The 27,547-nt window shown below is 46.3% G+C and overlaps 2 protein-coding genes across 10 annotated transcripts in view; one reads left to right on the plus strand and one right to left on the minus strand.

Annotated features, from left to right (window-relative positions):
• GPX7 (glutathione peroxidase 7) overlaps window positions 1-512 on the minus strand; it is an 18,421-nt gene extending 17,909 nt beyond the window's left edge. Inside the window, exon 1 of the mRNA XM_019501291.1 lies at window positions 264-512. Within this exon, the coding sequence (XP_019356836.1) occupies window positions 264-470 (207 nt within the window). The 5' untranslated portion in view covers window positions 471-512. The remainder of the gene's footprint in view (window positions 1-263) is intronic.
• Window positions 513-6,785: 6,273 nt separating this feature from the next.
• The window catches only part of ZCCHC11 (zinc finger CCHC-type containing 11), a 93,655-nt gene continuing 72,893 nt past the window's right edge, over window positions 6,786-27,547 (plus strand). Inside the window, exons 1-5 of one of the 9 annotated variants that reach the window (XM_019501295.1) lie at window positions 6,786-6,952; window positions 13,707-13,746; window positions 20,289-20,393; window positions 22,083-22,753; window positions 26,469-26,632. In XM_019501295.1, the coding sequence (XP_019356840.1) occupies window positions 22,192-22,753; window positions 26,469-26,632 (726 nt within the window). In that variant the 5' untranslated portion in view covers window positions 6,786-6,952; window positions 13,707-13,746; window positions 20,289-20,393; window positions 22,083-22,191. Of the gene's footprint in view, window positions 6,953-12,550; window positions 12,845-13,516; window positions 13,779-15,145; window positions 15,250-20,288; window positions 20,394-22,082; window positions 22,754-26,468; window positions 26,633-27,547 lie in introns of those variants that run through there. The other 8 variants (XM_019501301.1, XM_019501300.1, XM_019501298.1 and 5 more) reach the window with 8 other exon arrangements.

Consider the following 27,547-nt stretch of genomic DNA (forward strand, 5'->3'; position numbering starts at 1 on the left):
CCCCGCCCCCACCCCGGCCCCGGCCCTGCCAGCCGGCGCCAGGTGGGGCAGGGGGGGCTGCTCCCCCCGGAGGGCTCCTGCCCCGCAGGCTTGGCCGGGCCCCGCGCGCCACGTCTGCACAAGAACCAGCCTCGCGCACACACGGGTTAGTTGGGAAACGTTTTATTGGCGGCAGCCAGGCGAGGTGCATGCAGCCCCCCGCGCATGCAAAGACGGGCGGTTAGTGCCGTACGAGCCGCAGGTGAGCTCCCTGCAGGACTTACCGAGCCTCTGTATTTCTCCAAGGAAACCAGCTTGCCCCTGATGTTGACCACTTTAAAGGTGTAAAAATCCACTTCTTTCTGCTGAGAGGCGGAGAGGGCCAGGAGCAGCAGGGCCGCCACGGCCAGCAGCATGGCTAGGGAGAGGAGGGCAGCTCTGGGCAAGGACGGGGCAAGCCTGTGCTCCACACTGCCCTCCGGATCTAGCATGCTGCAAGGCAGGGCTGCGCAGCCCCCTCGTCCCAGCAGGCGCTGCCTGCCGCAAAGAAAGGACTGTGGCAAAAGGATTTGCAGCAGTTGATTTCTTCCCTGCCGCGGTTGCTCTCTTCCCTGGTGCCATCTGGGTTTCATGCAGTCCCTCGACCGCAGGCGGCTTGGAGGCATCGCAGTGCCCCATCCTCAGGGAGTGTTTCTTGGTAGTCAGGGGTAGGCACACCTGGCACGGGTGCCAGAGCAAAAGCCTTGGGGCAGACGGCAGCAAAGGGGCCAGGGCTACGTTGCCGCAGCAAGGATCAGGCCTCTTGTGGCTTCCCCGCCGTCCGCCACGCTGGCACCTTGCTAGTCAAGGTCGTGGGTGTTTCTGGTGCTCTGCCGAAAACTGTTACGGACCCCTGATGTAGAGCGATGGTCTCATCAGCCCAACCATGAGATGTCATTGAGATGTCTCAGTGATGTCGTGGCAGTATCCTCCTCCTCGATGATGCTGGTCCCCACCTGTGTAGTTCTGCCTGCGCCTGTGTTGTAGGGCATTTGGGCCCTTTTTTCCTGTTGACCTTCTAAATGTGTATTTTGAATATACTTACTAGATGGTGGAGCAGCTAACACGTTGTATACCACAGGGTGTTGCAAGCTTGATCTTTAGGGAGAACTAATATAGAAATACTCGGGATGAAACGCAAGCTGCTGCCCCCAGTCGTAAATGGTATTGTGGGGTAAAGCATCCTTCTTTGGTCTTGAGTTTTCTTTGGGTTACAGGCCAGCTGCTCTAGGGTGAAGTTAGTGGCCATGCCATTTGTTCAGACTATATGGTTTGGGGGTTTTAAAGGTAAAAACTTTGGGGCTCCATCACAGCTGGAAATGGGCACTGTGGGTTACTACCTAGGTAGTTTGGCATGAGAGCTTGAGACACAGGTACAGTTGCTTTGGAGCTAGAGCAGTGGTGCCTTACCTGAGTGTCCTGAACGAGGGAGTTGCCCACGTGCCAGTTGTTTGAGGGAACAGGACTGGGTACGTTTTGTAAAGAAAGAAATGACACTAGAGCTGTGGTTTTCAACCTGTGGTCTGTGGCCCCCCGGGGGTCCACAAACTATGTCTAAGGGATCTGTGAAACGTGACTGTGGTCTGTCAAATGTGTGAATACCCACACTTACAATTCAAAGGGGTCCCATATTTTTTTAGGGGTCCACAGATGAAAAAAGGTTGACAGCCACTGCACTAGAGAATACTTGACTCCTTGTCACCTATTTCTGCTGCAAATGGGGGAACAACAGGCCATGCCGTGAACTCTGCTACTGCTTGGCAAAGGGACGACCATACGCAGCATTTAACAGTGCCGTAGTTGCGTGTGTACACAGTATTGAAAATGGGTCCCTTGAACAGGAAATGAAACTTATTGCAATCCAGCAAAGTGTTGCCTTCACTTCTGAGTGCAGGTTTGTAAAGGGGAAGGGTCATCATTAAATAAGATACCATACTTAACGGTGTAGAAGTTGACCCCATATTTCCGCACCAAAAAATTAGGATTTTTTTGGATCTGGTATAAGCCGACCCTGCCTCACTGGTGGGGCGGCAGGAAGGTAGCTGGGTGTGTGGGCCATGGGGGAAGGCAGCGGGGACAGTGTGCAAGGTGCTGGAAGCCCAGGCGGGCTTGTGGGAGAGGTGGTGTGCTGGTGGGCTCTGGGGAAGCTGGATTGTGCCCCTGGGAGCTTGGGCGGCACACGGCCTGTTGGCAGCCTGCTCGGCCAATCCTGGCAGTTGGCGCTGCCACCACGGAGGGAAGGATTGACCCCAGTACTCTTTCCTGCCATGGTAGGGGGTTGGACTTGATCTGCTCAGGTCCTTTCCAACCCGACCAACTATGAAACTATGACTGGCCCCATGCAGCTCGGGCTGCCCAGCTCGGTGGTAGCTCGCCTCCGGCCATTGGTCGGGCGGGCATGCTTTGCCAAAAGCAGGATCAGGCCCCTCACTGCTTCTGCCTTCAGCAGGCTCTTGCGGCTGCCAGGATGCCTGGGACTGCCCAAGATAGGGCTGGCTTGCCCCATGGGCAGTGCAGGATGTCAGGCGGGTTGGTGGGGGAGGCTAGGGGTGTCAGGCAGGGGCGGGGGAAGAGCTGCCTGGTACCGGGCCAGGCAGCCCCTGAGCTGCAGGGGGGCCTGGTCTTTCCCTCCGTGGCCATGGCCCCCACCCCGCCCCACCTTTCCAGGTCTGGCTGAGCAGGCTGCCAGCGTGCCGTGTGCTGCCCAGGTTCCCGGGGCCCAATTCAACTTCCCAGAGCCCACTAGCACGCCGCCTTCCTGTGCAGCACGGTGCAGGGTCCAGGCAGTGCTGCTTGCAGGGGACAATATATAAGTCAAGATGGAAATTCAGCTTGATAGTGGACGGTGACATCTGTAAGGCATGGGTGCGGTGTAAGGGATGATCAGAGCCATGTAAGAAGCCCTTGAGGTGCTAAGAAATGAGACCTAAGCTCAGGAGTAGATGAGATCTTGCTCAGGGATCCCAAGGGCGGCCTCCCTTTGCTAAATATTTAGTTACATTAAGGCACAGCAGACGAGCAGAAAGGGGAAAATGCTTAAGGGACCAACCATATAACAGGAGCAGGGTGACCACCAAGGGGCATCAGGGCCACCCCTGGGGTCATAGCCTGTTGCAGTCAGATTATACCCGTAATCTGGGAAGTGACTTGGTAATAGTTACTTGTGCAATACTACAACCTGATGAAGAATGCCTTGTATTGGAAAGCTTATCTAGCTGTATCCCAACTATGTAGTTGATCCAATAAAAAATATCACCCACAAAAATCCTTGCCTCGTGCCATACTATATTGCCCCGGTGATTAATATCTGCCTCCTTGATAGGGTTATAATTTCTCCTCGAAACTCAGCCTGGCCTCTTAACATCAGTGCTGATCATGAGCATTTTATTAACATTTCCTTTGCATAAGCAGAGAAGCCAGCTATGTTTTTGCACCAATCCACAGAACAACTCCTTTTTAAGTGAGAAAAGTAGAAATGGTTGTAAGCACGATAAATCCAGAAGTTATGCAAGAGGCAAGAATTTGTTAGGATGATATCTTTTTATCAGACCAACAATGTAGTTGGGGATAAAGTTAGACAAGCTTCTGAATGCAAGTCATTCTTCCTCCGGTCTCTGACTCAAGGAAGCCAAGCACACGTTCAGCACAGCATAGGGAAGAGGCCAAGACAGAGATTCGTAGGTGTAGCAGATGCACAACTGGCAAAAGAAAAGAAGCTGAGCCCTGGGAGATCGAGGCCTATCAACATGGGGAATCAGTCTCCTCTTCCTTGTGTGGAAAGCATTCAGGAGTTAGATAAATGATAATGGGCCATAAATCCAATATTTGTGTTTAATTCTCGGTTCTTATTATCGAGAAGCTGAGACTGACCCCCTCGCCCCAGTTCTCTCTTTGGATAGCCCTCGATCTCTCCTTTTGCTAATTGTATTCCTAGACTCGGAGACCTGAGGAAGAATGTCTTACATTGGGAAGCTTGTCTAACTTTATCATAACTACATAGTTGGTCTCAATATCACCCTGAGAAATCCTTGCCTCTTCTTGTGCGGAAGGGATTCAGGAGTTGGGGAAAATGATAACGGGCCATAAATCCAATATCAGTGTCTAGTCCTTGGCATCCAGCCAGCTTATTCATCCAAGCCGAAGCGTGACCCCATGCAGGGACCTGAGTTACCGAGGAGATCCACGTGACAAGCACTTTTCAGCGCCAGACTTTATGCTTCAAGTGCTGCATTCAGCGAGGTACCAAGTCCTAGTGGGCCTGGCACTGCTGTTCATGGGGCGGTCCTCCTGGCTGAGCTATCCATTGTACCAGTGCAGCGAGGCTGTTGGGGCAACAAGACTGGAAAGCCCCATAGCAGACCCTGTCGGTGCGGGCTCTTGTGGGTCTGTTTGGGCGCGACTTATCCCAGCGCCCTGTGGTACAGGTGTGCATCTGCCCCAGTTCCCAAGAAACTGCTGAAGGTGGCTGGTCCCCATGACTGCTATGCCTCAGCCAGGGGCTGTGCTGCCCCACTGGGCAGCTTGGCTAATGCCACCTCTGCTGCGGCCTCCAAGACCTATAGTGATCTAACCCCCAACCTCTGGAAGGAGACCATGTTCACCAAGTCTCCTTGGCAGGAGGTCACTGATCATCTTGCCCAGACCCGAGCCAGGGTCTCGGTGCGGAGACAGCTGCTGTGGCGACAACTTGAGGCGTTTCGTACTGAACTGAGCCTGGCGGGCTCCATGGAGCCCCTTTGCTCCCCGGGGGAGGACCGCAGCAGTGCAGGTCCCCTCGCCTTGCCAGGCACGACTGGAACGGAGCAGGGAGGGGAAGAGGAGTAGTTGGCTGCCCTAAACCCTGGTGCCTTCGCAGAGACCAGCTGGGAGGGCAGGAAGCGGTCTCCCTCTGTCCCCATGCCCTGAGCGACTATCCCTTAATGCCTGGGGGGGACCTGCTCCCTCGGAGGGACGTGGGCACCCCCCTGCTGCTGGCTGAGGGAGCTGCCCCACTCCTGGGTGGGCTGAGGTTATTTTCTCTTCTGCTGTGGCTTACTTTTCCCCCAAAATGCAGTACATGGCTGGTATGGCAGCAAGGCCAGAATGAGCTGCTTGCATTGGGGCCTGCCGCAATCGGACGAGGTTTTGGGAGAGCTCGCCCCAGCGCCCTTAGGGAAGCTGCCAGGTACTGGGCTCGGGGCGGGGGGAGCAAGGGCTGCTGGCCCTTCCCTGCGCTCCCCTGCCTGCTGGCACCCCCTGCCTGCAAGGCAGTGCTGTAAGAGACTCCTCCTTTCTGCTGCTGCTGGTTTTGCCTCTGAGATCTATACGTATTGTTACAGCGCCCATGTGTCTCCCTGTGGGTGTGGGACTGTCCTGCCTCCTGTGTTGTTCCCCCCGTGGTGGATTGCCCCATGGGGGGAGCATTGCCCCACCTGCTAAGGGGCAGGTGGAAACCCATCCGTGGGGCAGCCTTGCTCCGCCTGCTGCAGCGTATGCATGGGTAGCAGGACGTAGGGTGCTGTTGGGTTCCCCCAAATCACCCCACACCCGCGTCGGGGCAGGACTTAGTTGGTGATAAACTCCCCACTGGTGCAGGGGCTCCTCTGAGCTGGCAGGGCTGCTCTCAAGGCAGTTGGAGCCTAGCCCGGGTACCGAGATGGGCTCCTGGTCCCTGCAGGGCTCCACTGCACATCCTCCAAGAAACAGATTGGTCGCTGGCAACTTCAGCTACTATTTTTTGAAGATTGGGAGAGTCCTTTGGAGATCTCCGATCAGGCTGTGGTACTGGGGGTGGGGCAGGGAAGGCTTCTCTCCTGGCCCCCCTGCTTTTGTCTCTCCCCTGGCACGTGGCACCAGGGGATCTCTGACCTCTTCATCTGTTTGGGTTTTTTTGGCGGGGTTTTTTTTTTGCTCTAGGATTGTCTTGTGGACACACGTGGCTGAAAGAGCTGGTTTGCTCATGATGATTGAGGATTTGTCCAATGGTTTAATGAGTCGGGTCCCCTGGAGCCCTCTGGCCTTCAGTGGTGTGGCTCGACGGCCAAAGGACAGGAATAGCTCAGGTTGAATGTCAGTATTGAACGTACTGGCTGGGCATTGAGAGTAAGGCAGGACAGGCAGATTTAGGATGAGTTTCTGAAAAAAAATAAAAAAATCAAAAATCAATGTAATAGTTAGAGAAAATGTAGGTTACATAGTCACTTCCATTTAAACAGGGATCGTATGACCCCGGTTGCTCGTTTCTCATGCTGCTTGAGTATTTGGATTCCTGGACAATATACGTTGGATTCCTCCTGGTTGAATCTGTTGCAAAGTTGCCATGTTTCTGCTTTGCAAAGGGAGCCGTGTTCTTAATGCCTTAGTGGTGGGACTAGAATAGTAACAGCCTAATCCCGAAGGGTTGTGACATAACCTTTTCCCTGGCAAGAGCGATGACCCAACCGCTAAAGTATGACTTAATTGCAGCGTTTGTCAGAAGAAGCTGAGATGGGCGGGAGGGAGCTCCTTAGCCAGACACGCTAGCAGTTGCACCCCCCGCAAAGAAAACGGCGGGTTTTGTGATGGTTCTGTCGGCCTCGCCGAGCTGGGGACGTAGCTCTGTAAACGTCATGCCTGCCTTGTGCGGTGTCATGTCTCGCACGAGTTGGACATGTAATACGAGCGTGCGGCAGGAGGGGAGCAACCCTGCAGAGTCCTGCGGGCAGTAACTCTGGACTACAAATCCCAGAGGCCTCTGGAAGCAGGAAGAGGAAGTGACCGGACGGTTCCGGTTGGGCTCGGTGCCAGGCGGCAGGGGAGAGATGGGGGGAGAGGAAGGAGTGGACAGCACAGCTGAGCGAGGCGCTGGATGTGTGTGACCCCCGCCGTGGAAACCTGCCCAGAGCGACTCTGGACTGAAGGCTGGCCCCTGGGTGCGCGTCCGGAGGTCGGGGAAGGGAACTGGTGCTGAGCGTATGTATTCTGGCGATACCGACTGCTACCTGTTACTTAACCCTCTGAGCGTATGTTGCTATACCCTGAGTGTCTCTTTGCCTGTGGTTGTTCCTTCCCTTTGGCCCGCTGGCTCGTGACCCGAATTCTAGAGACTTCCTGAGTAAAAGTGAGAAAAGCTTTTTTGGCCGTGATGCTCGTGCCTGATCCTGCGGGGGTTTGGTACCACTGGTGGTAGCAGTGGGATTGGCAGACAAAGGCCATAAGGCACGGGGCAAACTGTTGCAGCATGTGCATAGTTTTTGTCGTTGTGTGGGCTTTGAGCAGGGGAGACAAGTGCTGCACAGGGGCAGCACCCTTCTGGGGTGTGGGGACGAACGTGTGCCCTACTTACTGGTTCAAGGCCTAGATTCAATCCAGAACCCTATAGCAGGGAGCAGCAAGAATGAGTTGACTGGCATGAACAGTTTGAAATGGCAGCTGTGTTAAGTGGATGATGTAAGGCCACTAAGCTACAATTCCTAAGCCTGATGCTCACAGGGGAGACTAGGGTGGTCTCTCTGTGGCTCTGCAGTGGGATTGCAAGCACCTGATAGGGGCCTTGGGAGATGCTTTGGAACCAGATGCTGGGCTGGTGCTACTTTCCTTAATTTTAAGAGGACCTCACCTGAGTCAGTGCAAGAGTTTGGCTTGGCTGTAAGACAACTAGTTGTAAAGGCCTTCTCACAAGCCAGCCCAGAGGTACAGGATATGTTGGCTCGTGACCATTTTCTCAACAATGCTTTCAGTGGGGAGGTACAGGCCCAACTCTGGGAAAACCCCAGGGCTTGGATGAGGCTATAAAGCTAGCCACTAAGTTAGAATTGGCAAACAAGCTGAGGGCTCTTAGTACTCAGGACACCAAGGCAAAGGTACATATGCACACCAGGAAGGAGAAGTTGGGAGTACACACCCAAAGCCTGGAACCACTAGTTTGCAAATGATGATGACAATAAAGACTATCCAGGGTGAGCAGGATCCACTCAGGAGGCTGCTGACCGATGCTGGCACTGTGGCAGCTGTGACCACTTTAGGAGGGAATGCCCAGAGAGAAGGTGGCATTTTGGGCAGGGAAACTAAAGCAGGCAGTGCAGAGGGGCCTATCTGCCGCTGGTAAACCCAGAGGCCTGCAGGATGAGGTGGTAATTGTCAGTGCCGCAAGGTTGGGTGGGATACTACCTGGAGGGGAAGCTAGGAGAGGTCCCTTGCCAACTCCTTGACTCAGGTGGCCAGGTATCCATTGTACATCACCAAGTATGGGAGCAGGTTACAAAAGAGACCGAAAGGGACCTTCGACCTTGTAGGCTAGTACTCAAGGCTGCCAGTGGGGAGGTGCTCCCAGTCCTAGAGGAATGGTGTGCAGCCATCAGCTTCCAAGACCTGTAGCTGCCATGCAAATTCCTCGTAGCAGAGGATGCCAATTAAGATGCATTGTTGGGCACTGATTTCCTAAAACAATTTTAGGTCGCCATGAGTTTTGCTGACTGTTCCTGTTCCTTTCTGGAGCGATGTTTTCCCCTGTATACCACAGATGGTCAAACCGGAGTATGTGAAGTAGTAGTGGAGGAGAATATGACAATACCTCCTAGAAGTGAAATGATTGCTGGCAAACAGAAGAGATGGTCCTGCAAGGACTAGGAGGGCTTATTTGAACCTAAGCGCAATAAGGAATTGGGGCTTCTAACGGAAACTGCAGTGGGTAAGAGCCACAGGGATGAAATCCCAGTGCATGTTGCCAACATGTTGGCAGAACCTCAAGTCTCACATCCTGGCACCATAATTAGCATGTTTGAAACTGGTGTGGTTGTCCTGTAGGAGGATCCTGGGTCAGGGAGATCAGTTGCTATGAGCAGTGAGCTCAGACAAGAACTAGCACCTTGGAGAGCCAGGTGAGAACCACCAAAGGACTGCAGGACTATTGGCATGTGAGTTCAAGTTAAGTCAGTATGGCCTGGAATCAGAGCAAGCAGGGGCAGTGCAAGAAGCACTGCTGGAGTATCCTGATATACTCAGCCTGGGGGACCACTACCCAGGACGGACAGGCCTAACAAAGCACTGGATTGACATGGACAGTGCCAGACCTGTCAAATGAGTGCCACAAAGAGTACCTATTCATTTCCAGCAGGAGCTTGACCAGTAGCTGCAAGGGATGGAAGAGAGGGAAATCATCAGGTTCTCTGTCAGCCTGTGGGCTGCTTCTGTGGTGATGGTGTGGAAGAAAGCGAGAAATGTGTGGGTCGGTGGATTACCATGGGCTGAATGATGTTACTGTTAAGGATGCCTACCCCTTGCCTTGATCTGATGACATGCTGGATCTCCTGGCCAAAGCTCAATAGCTCTCTACCCATGACTTAGCTAGTGGGTACTGGCAGGTGGAAGTATACCCAGAGGACAGAGCTAAGACTGCATTCTGCACTAAGAAGGCTTTTTGAGTTTAACATTATGGCTTTTGGGCAATGCAGTGCTCCTGGTACCTTTTGGAGAGTGATGGGTATTGTATTAGTGGATTTACATGGGACCTCCTGCCTGGTGTACTTAGATGGTATCATTGCGATGTGCTCCTGAAAGATTCGTCCTTTGCAGAAACTGAGAGCTGTGCTTAAGAGGCTGAAGGAAGCCAATCTAAAAATTAAACCTGTCAAATGTCAGCTCTTCTGCAGGGAAGTGAACTTCTTGGGACATGTGATCTCTACAGAGGTGGTAGACCCTGAGCCAGGGAAAGTGGAGACCATCAAACCCTGGCCAGTACCTTGAACTGTGCAGCTTTTTGGGTCTAGCCACCTACTACAGGTTTGTGGTGAGTTTTGCTACCATTGCAGACCCCTTGCATAAACTCTCCAATAAGATAAAGGAATGTCAAGATGCCTTCCAGGAGCTAAAAGAGCAGCTGATGTTATCCCCTATCTTGGCGTATTCTGATACTCAGTTACCTTTCTTGTTGGATGGTAATGCAAGTGACCTGGGTATTGGAGCTGTTTTGTCCCCAGTTGAAGAAAGCCAAGAATGGGTAATAGCCTATGCCAGCTGAACCTTAAACAAAGCCAAGTGCCAATATGCAGCTGCCAGAGAGGAATTGCTTGATGTGGTGACCTTTACTAAGCACTTTTGGCACTTCCTCTTGGGAAGACCCTTCATGCTGAGAAAAATCATAGTTCTTTCCTGTAGTTGCACGATTTTCAACAACCTGAAGGACAGCTGGCCAGGTGGTTGGAACATCTGGCTGAGTTCTGCTGCCAGATGTTGCCTCCCAGGGCGATGCGCTGCCAGAATGCCGATGCCTTGTCCCATAGGCCTCACATGGATGAGGGGGGTGAACCTAAGAGCAAGGCAGTGGAAATACAGCCACTGTCAACAGCAGAGGCAATCAGGAGTGAACCACAGAAGCAGCCAGAAGAGTTTGACCATTGGGCAGTGTGCGTCACTTCAAGAGGCATCCATGGAATACCAATGCCTTGTTCAGTAGACCTCACACAATGGAAGCTGAACCTGAAGCTGAAACAGTGGGGATACAACCACTATCAATTGCTGAGACAGCCAGGGGTGAACCAGCCCCAGAGGCAGAAAAAGCCAGATGGCTGACAGATTAGTGGAAAAAACAATGGGAAGATGCTGACATCGAAAAAACGATAAGGTAGAAGGAACTCAGTAGCAGGGAATTCCCTGAAGAAGGGCAATGTCATCCTCACCTAAAGCAATACCAGGTAGGGTGGCATGAACTAAGCATTAGGCAAAGAGTCCTGGTGCGGAAGCTTCCTGGGTTTGCCTAGAGACCCGAGTGCATTCAAATAGTGGTGCCAGAGAGGGAAATGCCAATAATTCTGCAAGCCCTGCACGATTCCTATAGGGGGGAACATTTGGCTTGGAGAGAGTCTCTCCTAAGGTCCAGGCCTGGTATTTCTGGTTAGGCTGGAGGCAATTTATTATGGACCGGTGCAAACTGTGCGAGATGTGCAGCACACAAAAGGATGAGGAGTAATCCCAAGGCTCCTGTGATCTCCACACAGGCTGGATGACCCCTGGAAAAGGACAGTCATGGATATCCTGGGTCCCCTTACCACTACACCACGTGGAAACAAATATGTCTTAGTAGTGGCTTGCTATTTCTCCAAGTGGGCTAAAGCCTACCTACCCTTTCCCCAATCAGGAGGCTCAGATGGTGTTGAGAGATTTGTGTGCTATCACAGTGTACCTCAATCCCTCCACACTGACCAAGGGAGAAATTTTGAATCTCAGCTATTCTGTCACATCTGTGACCTTTTGGAAGTTTAAGAAAACCTGCATGGCACCCTATCAGCCCCTGATCTGATCTGATGGACTAGTGGAACAATTCAACTGTACTCAGGTTGACAGGCTGCCCTCCCTGATTCAAGACAACCTGACAATATGAAATGAGGTACTCTTATATGTCACGATGGCCTACCAGAGCAATGTCCAGTCATCTACAGGGTCTCCGCCATATACAGTGCTTGGATGGGAGATTTTTCTGTATGTTGATGTTGTCTCTGGAATAAATGTTTCGGAAGGATTTAACAACCCATTTGAACATGTTATAAAAGTGGCAGGTTACATCCAGCTCAGTTAAGAGACGTCAGGCTGTAGCCACACACAGGCAAAAAGACTACCGTGCCTTCGGGGTCACTGGACAGGTGTGTGAGCTGTAGGCGCAGAACAAAACTAGGAGGCAGGGTCAGTGCCAGAAGCTCTGTAATGATTTCAGTGACCTCTCTACAGTCGTCAAGAAATTACTTGAGGTGTTAGATGAGCTGGCTGATCGGACAAACACGGGTAGTAAGCTATAATTGGATGAAGCCCTATGTGTGCTCACGAGACAGACTGGGGGCTAGGGATGCCTTTTCATCAGCAATCAAGATGTTACCAGGAGCTTCATAACTGAACCCCCACCAATACGGGCCCAAATACTCCCAATAGGGTGCTGGCAGAGGATGCTTCTACGCCAGGAAATGTTGGGTGGGACCTGTGGCCTGATGAGAGCAAAGATGAGCGGATCCAATGGGGAAGGCTAGACGTGGGGGCAACATCAGTAGCAGCCCCCATCCCTGAAGTCTCCGGTAGACCACGGAGGGTGGCTTGGTGACGCCGGGGCACGTCCCGTTGAAAAGGGGGGTAACATAATGTACGTTTCGTGCCACGTGATGTATTGCGCGAGCTGGAAATGTGATACGAGTGTGTAACAGAAGGGGGGGAGGAGGGTCCTGTGGGCTGTCATTCTGGACTACAAATCCCAGAGGCCTCTTGAAGCAGGAAGAGGAAGTGATGAGAGTCCTGCCCCCGGGCGAGTCTGGACTGCGGATCCCAGAGGCCTCTGGAAGCAGGAAGAGGAAGTGAGCGGCCAGTTCCGGTCTGGCTCTGTGCCAGACAGCAGGGGAGAGCTGGGCAGAGAGCAGGGGTCAGGCTGGCACAGCTGAGCCGCAGCCTCCCTGCCTGTGACCCCGGCTGGAAACCTGCGTGCAGTGACTCTGGACCTGGGGCCGCCTCCTGGGGGCCCAGCTGGAGGTGGGCGAGGGACTTCCCGGGCTGAGCGTGCGTGTCCTGGTGGTGCTGCGGCTACCTGTTACTGCCCTCTGGGTTATCCTGGGAACGTCTGTTTACCTGCATTTGTGCCTCCCCTTTGGTCCCTTGGCTTGTGACCCTGATCCCTGAGACTTTCTCTCTAGAAGCGAGAAACCCCCTTTTGGCTACCTGACCCCCCTCGGGTTGGGTCTGTGGTTTTTTAGTGAAACAAAGGCTGAGGAAGGGGTCGAGGAAGTGCCTGTATTCCTGCAGAAAGGCCCTGGTTTGATCTGTCTGCACAAATGCCTGGAGGGGAGTTGCCAGCAGCATTGAACTATTCACCAGGGGTATCTTGATGGCGTGGGGGGTATGTATTTGGCAGAAAACAGTGCTTAGAAAGCTGTGTTGAGGGGGAATACCGGCATCATCTTAGTTGGTGCGGGGGCAGGCGATTTAAATTGTGCTTATCTCCAATCCACCTGAAAGCAAAATACGTCCAGTTCCTTTTTTGTGGTGCTCCCCCTTCCTCCTTTTCTCCTTTGGGCCCCATTTGGAGGGATTATAATTTTGCACTATGTATTTGCATAGTTTCTTGCCCAGTGCTGAATAAATCCTAATGTTTTCCAGGGATCATACTAATAGGCTCTGAAATTTAAAAAAAAAAAAAAAATACTAGCAGCCTTTCTCTCTTATCATTATCCCCTTTCCATAGGGACGTAGCTCCAGGATCATTATATTAGCGCTCTAATGTGTGAAAAATCAGCACAAACACATTAACAGTTGGTATATTGATGAACATAAACTATGTGTTGGTAAATCATAACACTCTCTTTAAGTGTAGGTACTTCAGTAATTTTCTCTGAGCTTTGCAGTGTCAAATAGTATTGACTACACTATCCCTTGGTTTTAGTGACCCTAAATGTGAATCCCTTTTTTTAGGGAATCGGAGCTTGTAGTAGAGATGATTTCTTTCATTAGACCACCAAGATTTTTGCAAAAAAAAATTGTAAAAAAAAAAATGTTGCAAAAAAATCTTGTTGCTGTAATAAAAGACATCATCTCTACTATGAGCCCTGATTGCCTTTTCCTCTAGACTAATGCAGTTAGTCTGAATACTAATCCTTTTTTAGCATATTTAACTCTTACTTTTATCCAGTACAGCCTATCTATGAGTTTGTGCATGGTTTTAATAACTTTCTTTTGGCTCTAACTTTTTTTTAAATGAATAGGTCTGCTGATGATCTTCAGTAAGTTTTCAAGACAAAACAGGTACCTATTTCTATTCAGTGAAGTAGACAACAGTAGGTAATATAAAATGCAACTATTGTGAGTAAGACACAGAATCCTCTTTAGAAACTTCATTTTTCTACCTTTTCTGATCTCAAATTGGCAGCTATGCATAGATTCAGAATTTCCTTGATGAAAAAGAAACCTTGGCTTGGGAGACTATAATCAATAGTTTGTTTGCAGACTGTCTTGAGTTGGACTGTATGCCAAGTGTTTGGCATACTTCCTTCCAAAGTATTTCCTTCCAAAGCACTTCCTTCCAAAGCTTTTCTACCTTCTAAAGCAAGGGTTCGGATAAACTACTCAAAAAATGTGTATCGCTGCTTAGGGTTAATTCTAAATGAGCGGGCCCACAGCTTGCACAGCATTTTGAAAAAACATCCTATTGCATAAGTTGTGTTAAAACACAGTTCCTTAACTTAGTAAAATGTGCACACCTTTTAGGGCGTGATTACAATAATACGTGTGGTCTGATCCAAAACAAGGTAGGAGTCCCTTCATTCATTCAAGTTTGCCCAGGGTCAGGCGTACTGTGTGCTTTCATTGTCATGATGCTGGACAAGGATGAACTATAGGCAACGTTCGCAACACCTCTGTGATACTGGGAAGTAGTTTCAACTGTATTTTGTAGTGGGGATCGTTATCAGGGCAAGAATGAGAATTTAGGAGTTTCACACCAAAGTGTGGTCCAGTGTTAAGGCCCACATCCCTTTTCTTTACTCTTTCCCAGTTATATTGACCCTGTGGGAAAGAAGAACAAGTATGTCAGTGCCAATAAAAAAAAAATAACCTGCAACCTGTACATCTTGTTTATGAAAACTGTTGAGATGAAAACAAATGTAGTAAGTGTATATGAAAACCATATACAGCTGGGGCTCAGAAGTTATCCAGTCCCCTCCCTCTGCCCCCCTAGGTATGCTGGTACAACAAAACTGGACACAAAGTGTAGATTCCTTTTTAAAAATAAAAGGGTTAAATGATGCTTAAGAGCAAAATTAAACTTTTGGGAGGGGGGAGGTGAAAGGTTTCACAGAAGAATAGAAACGTCTCTGAAATTTTAATAAACACACACAAGCCCTATTTTTGCCCTGTTTGGATCGAAGCACTTCCCTCTAGTTGCTGCAGTTCAAATATAACCTTTGCTAATACGACTGGACGAGAACCAGGAAATGAAACCTAAAACTGTCAAAAGTGAAACTGTCTGGTCCTTGCATTTTGCAAGTCTGCTGAACTGTAATGGTGAAAAGCCAGCTAGGTTTAGAAACGTTAATCGTTATTAAGGTTAGGTTTTGTTGATAATTCTTAGAACATTATGTTGCATTTTAGGCCAAAAAGGACTATTAGAGATCTAGCTTGACCATTGCCATTATATTTCCCCCAGGTACCTTTATGCTAAATACAAAGATTTGAGTTAGACTTTAGGAGGTAAAAACTGTGTGTTAAGAACGAAGCTAGAGGCCCCTTAAATGTCAGGGAGTTGATCAGGTGACAGATGCCTAGTCGAGCAGTGCCCCGTGCTGCCAGGGAGGGCACGCAGCCCTCCTGGTCACTGCCCATCTGGTCTGAACTGATCTGTGAGAATTTGATCGTGATAGAAAAGTGTCTAATAACTGGGAACGCGAGTGTGAGTGGGCTTACCAACTAGGTCTCTGAAAGGAAGATTTACCCAACTATTCAGAGCAGTAATTCATCCCTGCCAGCTTCAGCTGTGTCCGTGCTTCAGAGGAAGGTGGAACCCCACTTCCTCTCCCTCCCCTCGGTCGAATGTAGTTAACCAATTTATGTGTCAGGAGAGAAAGGATTTTTTTTTTTTTAATTTTTTGGAAAACCTTGTGGGTGGGGGAAAGGAATGTGCCTTTTATAAGTTTCATTAATCATAGATTCATAGTTGGAAGGGACCTCAGTGGGCCATCTAGTCCAACCCCCTGCCCCTGGCAGGAAAGAAAAGAGTCACCAGCCCTGGGGTCATGTGAACCCAGCCAGGTGCCTGTCCAGTCTCCTCTTGAAGACCCCCAAGGATGGGGCGAGCACCACCTCCCTTGAGAGCCCATTCCAGATCCCAACCCTGATCGTGAAGAACTTTCTCCTAATGTCCAGCCTAAACCTTCTCTCCAGTAGCTTATGGCCATTGTTCCTTGTCGTTCCAGGGGGTGCCCTGGTGAACAGATCATCACCTGCTTCATGTTGCTCCCCACTTATGAATTTGTATTCTGCCACAAGGTCCCCTCTCAGCCTTCTCTTGGAGAGGCTGAAGAGGTTAAGGTCCCGCAGCCTTTCCTTGTAGGGGCTTCCCTGCAGGCCTCTAATCAGACTAGTGGCTCTTCTTTGGACCCTCTGCAGGTTGTCCGCATCCCGCTTGAACTGCGGCATCCAGAACTGGACACAGTACTTCAGCTGTGGCCTGACCAGTGCCGCATAGAGGGGGAGAATCACCTCTCTGGACCTGTTTGTGAAGCACCTACAGATGCACGACAAGGTGCGATTGGCTCTGCCGACTACGTCATCACATTGGCAACTCATGTTCATCCTGGAGTCAACAGCGACTCCAAGATCTCTTTCTGGCTCAGTGGAGCTGAGAAAGTCGCCCCCCAGCCTGTAGGTATGGTGGCAGTTCTTCCTCCCTAGATGCAGCACCTTGCACTTGTCCTTACTGAATTGCATCCTGTTGCTCTCTGCCCACTTCCCAGTCTGTCTCGGTCAGCCTGGATCTGGTTCCTCCTCTCCAGGGTGCTAGCTTCACCCCATATTTTTGTGTCATCCGTGAATTTGGATAGAGTGCTTCCCACCCCCTCGTCCAGATCACTGCTGAAGATGTTGAACAGCACTGGCCCCAGAACTGAGCCCTGAGGGACTCCACAGCCCACATCTTTCCACGTTGACAACGACCCATCCACCACCACCCTCTAAGCCAGTTTGCTACCTAGTCTACCGTATAGTCATCCAAGGCAAATCCCCTCAGTTTACTTATAAGGATGGTATGGGATACCGTGTCAAAGGCCTTCTTGAAGTCCAGATAGATAACATCCACCTCGACTCCTGCACCTAAGCAGTTGGTGGCCTTGTTGTAAAAGGAAACTAGGTTAGTGAGGCAGGACCTGCCTGCTAAAATCCAATGTTGGTTATCCCTCTGTATCACATGAGCTAGCGGGCTCCCACACATGTGCTCCTTGATATTTTTTTTTTTTCTAGGATTTTCCCAGAGATGGAGCTAAGGCTGACTGGTCTATAGTTCCCTGAGTCCTCCTTCCTCCCCTTCTTAAAGATTGGGATGTTAGCCCTCTTCCAGTCCTGTAATCAATTTATGGGATTAATCATTTCTCATAGGTAGTAGAAAATCTGATTACTTTGAGCTATGTATTACAAGCATAATGACATTTTGATAATCATTTAGATAGTTTTGATATTCATGTAAATATTCAGGACCAAATTCATCACTAAATGCAACCTCTGTGATAGCAGAGCGGGACTTATTTTGGTTTCTGCTGCATTCACCTTTTGGCAGGCTAGAAAATTAACGCTCGGGCTTTAAGTGTTGCCATGCAGTTTTGTTTTATAATAATCTCTGAGATAAAATAGTTCTGAACTTTGAGCTTTTATTACATTAAATACAATCATATTCACTGTGGCCCTATATAATAGTAGTATTCATATTCTTTGCCTCTTTGTGGACATGGTACAGAGAAAATTACTTAATTGAAGGAAACTGTAAAAATGATGTTGGTTTAAATAGTTTTGATATTTAAATGTATTATTTTTAACCTAGAGAAACTACAGTTAGACTAGTTCAGTCTGAATGATCTTTCCAACCCTTGTCCTGTGTTGCAACTAATGTCAGCAAGGTTTCATTCACCCCCCAAGTTGCACATTCATGTTTTTAAAGAACCTAAACTATGACCAGCAAACCGGTGTTCATCAATCAGAAAAAAATCAGCTAATGTAACACAGAAATGATCAAAAGTCATTGCTTTATGCTGGGGGGTGGGGTGATTTAATGGTGATATTCTGTTTTTAATCCTTGGAGCCATTCAGTCTCCAGAATTAGTCATAGAAAGTTATTTAATTAAAAAAAATACCAGTAAATACTAGTTTTCTGAGATTTGATTTACTGCCAGTGTCTCAGATGTTACCAGCTATCTCATTTGACACTTTTTTAACGTTTACACTATTTTCCTTTAATTTAGCAGTAATTTTGAGGAATATGAAACAGGTTAAAGAGGGAAACTTAAGTTTTCCTATGATGCTAGTTGGCCTGGTATTCTAATCTAAAGATAAAGCTACAAGCTGAATTGCAGCCTCTGTCAAATAAGGTTAAATAAGTTCATACTATTATATTGGAAGAGCACTTCTTTATGTAGCAGCAAGATAACTGAGAGAACTGAAAATGGTGCAGTAAAAGCAGGGCGGTTCCTGTCCTGCTGTTATCACAGTAATAAGCACTCTTCAGTGATGTTGTTTTAATAAAAATTTAGCTCTCTGATTTTGGTGATGGTGTTGCTATTAGTAACCAGATATTTAGGACCACTAGCCATCCATGTGTGTTTTCAACTTGTACCTTTATTTCTAGGTTTAGGTGCTAATCAAACTACACAAGATTCGCAGGCTTTACTTTTCATGGCTTTTATCACTAAGAGAAACTGAGTAAATTAAGTCATAAATGACATATGTGGTCCTACAATTTATTTGCTTCCACTTAATAACAGTATGCATGAGTCAGGTCACCTAAGCCTAGAACCAGCTGTGCAAAAAAAACCAACCCAAACCTTTCATTAAATCTGAGTCCAACTGAAATATTCCATTTTTTTTATTTTAGTTTAGAAACAATTTAACTTTCTTTAAAAAGAAAAAAAAGCAAAATCCTTCTCTTTCCTCCAAATGTTTGCAATCCAAGTTTTGTTCTCCTGCACAAAAGCCGAACCCTGATAAGAGCTAAAAGCAAAACAGATGAGTCAGTTACTCATCTAAGCAGAAAGAAATACAGTATATGCAAACAGAAAATATTTGAGATATTTAAGGTAGCGTTGGAATGATATAGCCTTGATAGTCCAGGAAATGTGAGGGGCAAGGATTTTGCAGCGTGAAAACTTGTATTAGGCTGGCTATATAGTTGGGGGAAAACTTGGACAAATTTTTGGGCAACAGGATCCCTTTCCCCAGTACTTGAATGTCTCCCAACTTGGCAGCAGCTGTAAGAAGTCCAAACTCATGGAGGGGGGGAGCCGAAGAGTAGACCCTGCCCCTGCTCCATGCAGCTGGCTTCAGCCCTGACTCTGAACCTTCGTTCTGCCTTCCCAAAGCCAAGCCTGCCTCTCATTTTGGGGTGTGGTAAGTGAGAAAAGGTAGGATCGTCCCAAAAAATGCTTGCCTGGATTTTAAAAAAAATCCTTGATTTATTTATTTATTTTTAAATGATTTGAATTTATTTCTAGGTCTTGCTTGTAACTTAGGAGATTTAAAAAAAAAACAAAAAACAAAATACAGGATTGCTTTTAACTTGACAGCATCTATCCAGTTTCACCTGTCTTCAGAGCAGTATCTTCGGCTTGCCGGCTGGAGATGTAGCTTATTAGCGGAGTCCTGGATCCAGTTTATGGAGTTGCTGCCCGCATGTTTTTGCAACCAAGACTCAAATATGACTCTGGTGTTCCTTCGGCAGCTAGAAGGGAGGCAAGCCAGGAGGAGCTTATCTCATCTTGGCTGCGAGTATGTGTATGTCCTATGAAAACAAGTGGGAGTCTGCTTTACAGAGAGACTTGGTCAACTTTTAATGTTCTCATTCTGTTAACACCGCCCCGCAAAGAGCCGAGTGAACTCTTACGGCCTCACATGCAACTGAAATTGGTGATAGCTCTTGAATCTCAACAAGGGAAGACCCACCAATGACTTTTTAATATATTTTTTAAATCTATCCCTCTAATACAACAAATACAAATTAGTCTTAATTGTTGTTCTATTTATGGACAAAAGTTATAGCTGAAATATTGAAAGACCCCCTTCTCAAAAAGAAGCAAAATATAACTAATTGTATACTACCAAATATGTGTTCTTGTTCTGAGTTTTGTTTCGTTTTGTTCTGGTCTGTTGTTTGCTTTGGTTTTGGGGGTTTTCTTTTTTCGGAAAGAAGATACAAACCCAGTGATCTCAATAATTTTAAAAAATCCCATCAGTTTATAGTACGTAGTTTGAACCTTCTCCTAAAGTGTTTGCTAGTCAAATAGTTGTAGCATTGTGCAGATTCATGAACCAGAAATTGAGACTTGCTTAGTCTACCTTCAAACCGAGGAAAATGTGGAAAAAAAAAATCATCGTGAAAGATGAATAGTAAATTAGTCTTCTTATATTCAGGTTGAATAATCTGAGCTGCTATAATACATAAAGAAATAAGATCTTTACAAATACATTACTTTGAATCTGACTTTTCCTTTCTGTGTCCGTTAAATACAATTTTGCATGAATTATATTGTAATAAAAATCTAGGCCTTTGGTTGTTAATTTTTGTGAATTTTTTTTTGTTGTTGTTGTTGCAGTGTTTCCATTTTTCCCCAGCTGAACAATATGGGTATCTATTTGATGGCTTGCTTAGCACCCATAAATTCCTGTGGTTGCTACCTACAAGATGTGTAACTTAGTGGGTAAAGTATCAGCTTTATATTTCAAAGCTACTGGTATTCAAGTTATGCCAGAGTTATAAATATTTTAAAACTGTTCTTTCTCCTGTGTAGAGCAGCATTTGTAATCTCAAAATTATTTAGAAGTTTTTACTAGTGCCTGTCACAAGCCTCCCTTCTGCTTCTGAGCAGCATTAGTGTTCTTTGATTAATTAAAAAACAAGCATTTAACAGCCTGATCAAAGAAATAAGACTTCTTCTGCCCCCACCCATCATGCAGTGAGTGATATTGCTTAGTAGGGCTCAGATGGGTGTAGCTTATCTGCATTTAGCTAAAATGTTTGGACAGCTCTATTGATTGTAGATGCTCTTTTACATACTTTAGTAGATCTGACCTGAAACTATGTATTAATAGTTCATGTCCAAAAATATATCATGAAAGGTTTTATGGAGACAGGTGTTAAGTAAGAATAAAAGGTCAAATCTTTGCTTCTCCATAGTTTGAGTTGTAGAAGAAATGTTTTTTCCTGTATTCATATAAGTGCATGTTGTATGTTTTGAACTGAGTTAGCTTCCTGCAGTGGCTGCTTTTGGTCATGCATTTTCATAACTATTAGGGCTGGAAGGGTCCTCATAAGATCATCGGGTCCAGCCACCTGCCCAAGGGGCAGGAAGTCAGGTAGGGTCAAAGGATCCCAGCAAGATAAGCGTCAAAATGTTTCCCAATTCCAAAGCCCAAGTACATTGTCTCACAGGTCATGCAATAGAAATATTTACTGCAGACTTCTTAGCTACATGGTCTGCTTTGAAATCAAAATAAGGAAATAGTTGGTCCCAAGTAAAGATTTCTCCTCCTGATCTGGGTACCTGTCTAGTAGTCAATGAAGTAAGATTCCTCCTACACAAACCTATCATAATATAATGCATCAGGCATGTATTATATGATAACTATTTGATCAATGGCAGCTTGACCTGAACAAGACTTCACAGCCTAGGACCAAAAGGGTCTGCTTCCAATTGCCAATTCCTTCAGCTAACTACTTTCCCTATTGCCCTTGTTATTTATACAATTTATGAATCTGAATATAATTAAGTCACTTCCATATGGGAAAACAATGTTGTAATCATTATCAGCATGCATTTTTGATGGGTATTAAGAGATTATTTAAAATCATTTAAGATTCTACTTAAGCAAGGAGTGATACCAACCTCCTAAATTCAACTCTAAAAGGCCTTATTAGGCAAGATTTTATTTTGCAGTAATGTTTTTGTCTTGTTTAATATTTCCATTCACTTCCTCCCCTCGGCGTATCATGTTGACTTGTTTCTCGGCGCTTTTCTAAAGTCAAGAGATCTATTCAAACCATTTTACAGCTATAAAATGAAGAAAAGAAAGAGCATAACATATGTTCACAATTTAACACTGTGATAAGTATATCGTTTTCTGTCCCCTCTCGCCTTTTTAGCAGAAATAGCCTAACCCTAACCCCTCCCCCTTTTTAGTAGAACTAGCCATTAGCAAAATATTCATGGATCTTACTTTATTAAACATTTTATTGTTAAGCAATATTTACACTATTTTTGGAAAATGCTTCCTCTCATAACCGGTACATTTACTTATTCTGTAGGGAGGACTGCTTATTGCATAGTCTCATTGAAGTTTTGATATTGTTCTTATCCTATTTATAACTGTACGCTACTGTTTTTCTCCAGCAGACAATCTGCCAAGTTCCTTGCCTGAGCTGTGGATTTAAAACCAACTTCAAATTTCTGGAGAATTTCAAGTAGTCTTAAGTGACAGAAGAAGCAGATCTTCACAATAATGGAAGAGGCCAAAAGCTCAAAGAATGGAAATCATGATCCGAGGAAGCCTGCCCGTGTTGTCTATGAGGAAGGCAAAACAGTCAGAGTTACAATCAGTCAGAATTACAAACATAACAGAAATGATAAATCTGTGAAAGACGTGGGGAGAAGTTCTCCAAGTGGGAACAGTAGCAAAAAGAATAAGCAAAATGATGTCTGTTCTGAAAAACCCGGGGATAATAAATCATGTAAGGTAAATAGTTGTAGTCCTGGAACTAAAGATGTGGTGTCAAACGTTCAGGATCGAAGTCATGGAAAAGCAAAAAAAGTACCTAATTTGCCAGCAACAGTAGAAAACCTAAAACAGGTAAAAGCTCAACAAGTGGGAGAAAACTTCCCAAGCTCTCCTATTTCTGGGAATGGAGTTGGTATGGAAACCTCAGCAGTCTCCCAGAGAGGGAAATCAGCACTGGAATATCCACCAGGGACTCTCCTGTTGAAAACACACACTGATCAGACTTGTGATCCTGGTAAGACTGTTTTGGATCAAAGAACAGTGGAGCATAAATCTGATGATTTCAGTGAGTATTATACAGCACTAAATTCATTGTTTTCCTGCAGTGAAATTATTACTGCTCCGAAACAAGCTCCGAAGTGTTTCTGTCTTGCATGTCTTTTTAGTTACATACAGCAAATCTTCCAGTACGTTTATAAAGAGTGTACTGTGAACTTGGACCTTCCGTTACTGAGAAGTGCACGTCACAATTTGTCTTTTCTCTGTTGTAAGCAATGGAGCATATATTTATTTAGAGCCATGTCTTGGCTGGTGCGTGTCGATTGTGGGCTACTTTGAGAAGCGAGATCACATTAAAACAAAATCTTTGTAAAATCTCTGTCTTGGCTTAACAGTAATAAAAAGAAAAATGCATCTGCATTCTAGCACAGGAACGCCATGCTTGCCTAGGGGTGGATCCAGAGGGGGTGCAGTGGGAGCAGCTGCTTGGGGACTTTTTAAGTCCCTGAATCAAGGAAGAATTGCTCTATCCCTTTCCTTCTGGGCTCAGTGATGCCTCCTCCTCCCACCTGTCACTGCTGCTGCTGTCCCAGGCTGTGGGCAGGGTGGCCTTGAGCTACTCTTGCCCTGCTCTACAGGGAGCCAGGCTTAACAGGGAGAACAGCAGCAGGGCCAGCGGGCAGGTTTCTGCTTCCTGCCCACCTCCCAGGTGTTGCTTGCCAGCACAGGAGCGGCTCAAGGTAGGGGAACGCGCCTGTGGCTGCGGCTCAGCCTGGCTCCCTGCACTCCCTGCTCCAGTTCAATTGGGAGGAGTGGGTGTGGAGCTGCAGCTGGGGAGCATAGGGACAGCACCATTGGTGTGTGGGGGGAGGAGGGACTGGGACGGGATGTGCTGCTGAGCATAAATGGAGAGGGAGGGGGAACAGAGCGAGATGGGGGAGATTCTTACCTGTTCAGGGGATGTTAAGCAGTCCTTTCCTGCTTCGTCTGCAGGGTGATCTGCCCACCTTGGTTGAGGGGGGAGCTGGGAGTGGGATGCAGTGCCCATCCCTGCTCCCCTGCACCACCCCTGGCAGCAGGATCTGTCCCTGCACTTGCCTTTTACTTGGTTGCTGTGGTGATGTTTCTTCTCTCCAAATCTTCAGAAGATTGAGGCACTCTTGCAGTAGCCACTTCTGTGAGCCCTGAGTTTTTAGGTCTCCTTCAACTTCAGAATACGCAACTGCTTTATCTGCAGTGTTGAGGTCCTTTGTCTAGTTAACCCCTTACTGTAGGAGTTGTCAGACCTTTTCAAAGTATGGATCACAGTTTAATAGAAATATTGTTTCCTGGGCCATTTGCTGTCATGAGGATCACCTCCTCTTCCATTCGTGATCATATAATATCATTAGCAACTACAACAATTATTTACATGGAAAATATTGGTAAAGTCACAGTGGGAAAATATGGAATGCATTTTTAGCTATCTTAATGATGTTTAGCAACCGGAAAAGTTAACCTAATTCTTTCAGTTTTATGAGCCATCAGCAGGTACTGTATGGATCACCAGTCACCCACAGTCCAGAAATTGTTTACTTACTTGATATCTAACTGCCCCCAAGATAGCTGTCTCGATACCATTTTCACTCTACTCTCTTAAAATCTCATTCTTTTTGGTGATACTGTCATGGAGGATGTCCTTGGTTATAAGAATGATGTTCAGTGTAGCTGATTTGTACAGGTTAACAAATTATGTACAGAACATAGTCTGCTAGAGGCATTGTCTGTTCAAGATCCTTCATGTGTATAATTGACAGTAGCATAGGTGTTATAATGAACCATAAAAAGCTGTGGTGTCACAGTAAGCATTGGGTGCATTGTTAAAATCACACCGTCTCAAGTGGATGCAGTTGTAATGCTTAGATAATAGCCTTGTAATGTATTTCTGAGAGATTTCTGTAATATATTTCTTTGAAATAGCATTATGTAGGGTTTTTTAACTTTACATGGCCAGTGTAACAAATTAAACCTCTGTATTAATGTTTCTTAGTTATATTACAGTAGCACGTTATACTAGGTATTGTACATGTGCTTAGCAAAAGATGATCCCTGACCTAAAGAACTACTGTAAGCATGGGCAGATCTAGGATTTTGAAAAGCGGGGGGTGGGGGGGTGCAGATAGTGTGGCACATCATCACGTTTAATACAACACACATTTAAGATTAAACCAAATATAACTACTTGAATGTGTGCTCATTTGCTAGATATATATAAAGTTAAAAAAAAACACCGCAAACTAGGGAAAAATGTAATGAAAGTAGTCAAAAGATACTTGTGTCATTAGTCTCATAGTCATTATAGCTAAATGTGTCTCTTACTCAGATTTCTACACCCGAGTTAATATTACCACATCTGAGTTAAGGTCTTTGGCTAGAGCTAAAAACATTTTTTAGGGCCGTAAAATAGAAGAGAGAGATTACCAGGAATGGCTAACAGGCAGCTAAATTGCAGAAGAAAGGTTTGAAAGAACTGTTAAAGGTAGGTAACACCTGTGGACAGGAATCAAGGAGATAATGAGCCTCAGTCATAGTTCATAGAGAAGTAAGGCTGGAAGGGACCTCAGGAGATCTAGTCCAACAAGTTTCAAACCTGCATCCTGGTGTTATTAGCACCACACTCTAACCAACTGAGTTCTTAGCACTGCCTGTATAGAAGTGCTGCTGCCCCTCCCAGGCAGGTGGTTTGAAAAGTTTGGGGCAAGAATCAAAGGGCAGGGGTTGCAACTAGACCCCACTGCATGTACCAACCCCCCTCCCCAGTCTGCCTTTGACTGTAAGACTAGGTTACTAAGACATTGCATTGATGTCTTTAAACTTTCTCTTCTTTAATATTGAACTCCTTAAATATTTTTTATTAGATCAACTGAGTACTGTAGTTGGAAAAAAATTCTTTGCAGGCTTTCAGGCCGAAGCACCCTTCTCTGCTGTTTAGTCTCTATGCCTGAAGAAGGGCACTTGTGCCCAAAAGCTTGCAAAGAACTTTTTTTCCAACTGCTCACTTGGTCTAATAAAAGATATCACATCTACTCAAAGATGCTTGCCTTCCTATGTCCTTAGACCATAGGCAACTGGTAGGGGGTGCACAAAGGTGCATATGCCTCCCCTAACGGGGCTGGTGCCCCCCCGATGGCCAACACTGATGCTGTCGGTGGGGCTGGTGCCCCCCGACAGGGCTGCCACCATCAGTAGCTTCTGCGGGTGCCCCCCAGATTCAGGAGGCACCAGTCACTCATGCCTTAGACCAGCACAGCTACAACCAAAAATCCTTAAATGTTTGGTGCTCTTGTCCTTCTAAAGCAGTATTTATCAACCTTTTTAGTCTCAAGGTACCCTGTAAAAATGCCAGCTCTTTGTTTTTACTCCTTTTTTGACTATAGAAAAATGATAGAGCAATTCTTCTGTTGCAGAGAGCACAGAGACCACAACAGGGCTGGGACTGCAATCTAGTCTGTTCTAGAGCAATGGTGAAAAAGAAATGCATCATTGGAAGGCACTGGATGGGAGCTCATTCAAGAGATTCTAGTGTCTCTTTCTTCAGAGACACTTTTATTCCTTATGACGTTGACCATTTGCTTCCCATTAAAATGACTGAAATCCTTGCATCCTCTCAAGTTCAGCTTACAGAGAGAGGAATCCTTTGTGAAACCATGTAGAGACGATTTTGTAGTGCTAATTTTTATATTTCCCTTATTTTTGTTGGCTGTTCTGGAAAATAATAACAACTTTCCAACTCCATCCTCCAGGTAAAATAAAGAATCCTGAATCAACTAAGGAACATAATTTGGAGGCTGATTATTTAGAAAACACTGCTGTGATTGACGAATCTTCTTTGACAGCAGAGCAGCAGCTCGGCCTGAAACAAGCAGAAGAACGACTGGAAAGAGATTATATCTCCCGCCTCGAAAAAGTAGGTGGTGATATTTTTGTTGCACGTTTTCCTTAGAAGAAGATTAAAACCAGTGTCTTCTGCAGCTGTGTTAAGAGCCCTTTAACTCCTTTTGATCCACATGCTAGTGAGACCTTACCTTATGTTCACTGTAAGTGTGGCTGGATAGGAATTGCTTCCTTATGCAGAGTAGGTATTTTGGGTGATATGGATTCCTCCCACTGTAGCTGATGCACGTATTGCATTCTGGCCTCTGAAATAAGGGACACGGACTGGAAAAGTGAATATACAACCCTCATATGGTAGATGCACAACACAACCAACATTTTTAATTCCACACATCTTTTTTTAAAGTATGGTCATTCCATTCTCTCTCCTGGGTGCATCTGAAATATTATTTGTCCCAACATGGTAAATAACTGTGCTAAATAATGCCATATTTCAGTATGCATTTCTGCCAGTGAAAATCTGCCATCATTATGTATTCCTTTCAATCTGTTCAAACGCAGTACCTGAATCAATATTAGGACTGTTTAAGAAAAACAGAACACAATTTAAGAACAAAACAAAGATTCCTCCTGCTTTGCAAGTGCACTCAAGGACTTCGTTTAATCTACCATAATCCTTGGGGATATCCTTGACTTCCCCCTCAAAAAATCTAGTTGGGTGACTGCCAGCATGTTGCATTTTTAAATTAACGTTTAGCTTCCTCTTACTAGGTTTATTTTTCAAAGAAAATAAGGTCCCAGAATATTAGTGATGAAAACAAAATAAGCAAGTTACCTTGCATTGACATTTTATCTGAAAATACAAAGTAGTAAAAAAATCTAAGGTTTTTTTGTCAGATCATGGAGAGAGAACATTACCCAGACTGCAGTGTTTTTATTTTGTGTGTCATTTATAAGTGTGTAGTACATTGATTTTTTTTTTGGGGGG

This window comes from Gavialis gangeticus, unplaced genomic scaffold, assembly GCF_001723915.1.
Source record: "Gavialis gangeticus isolate Ggan-Ray unplaced genomic scaffold, GavGan_comp1, whole genome shotgun sequence".
NCBI classification, from domain to species: Eukaryota; Metazoa; Chordata; order Crocodylia; family Gavialidae; genus Gavialis; species Gavialis gangeticus.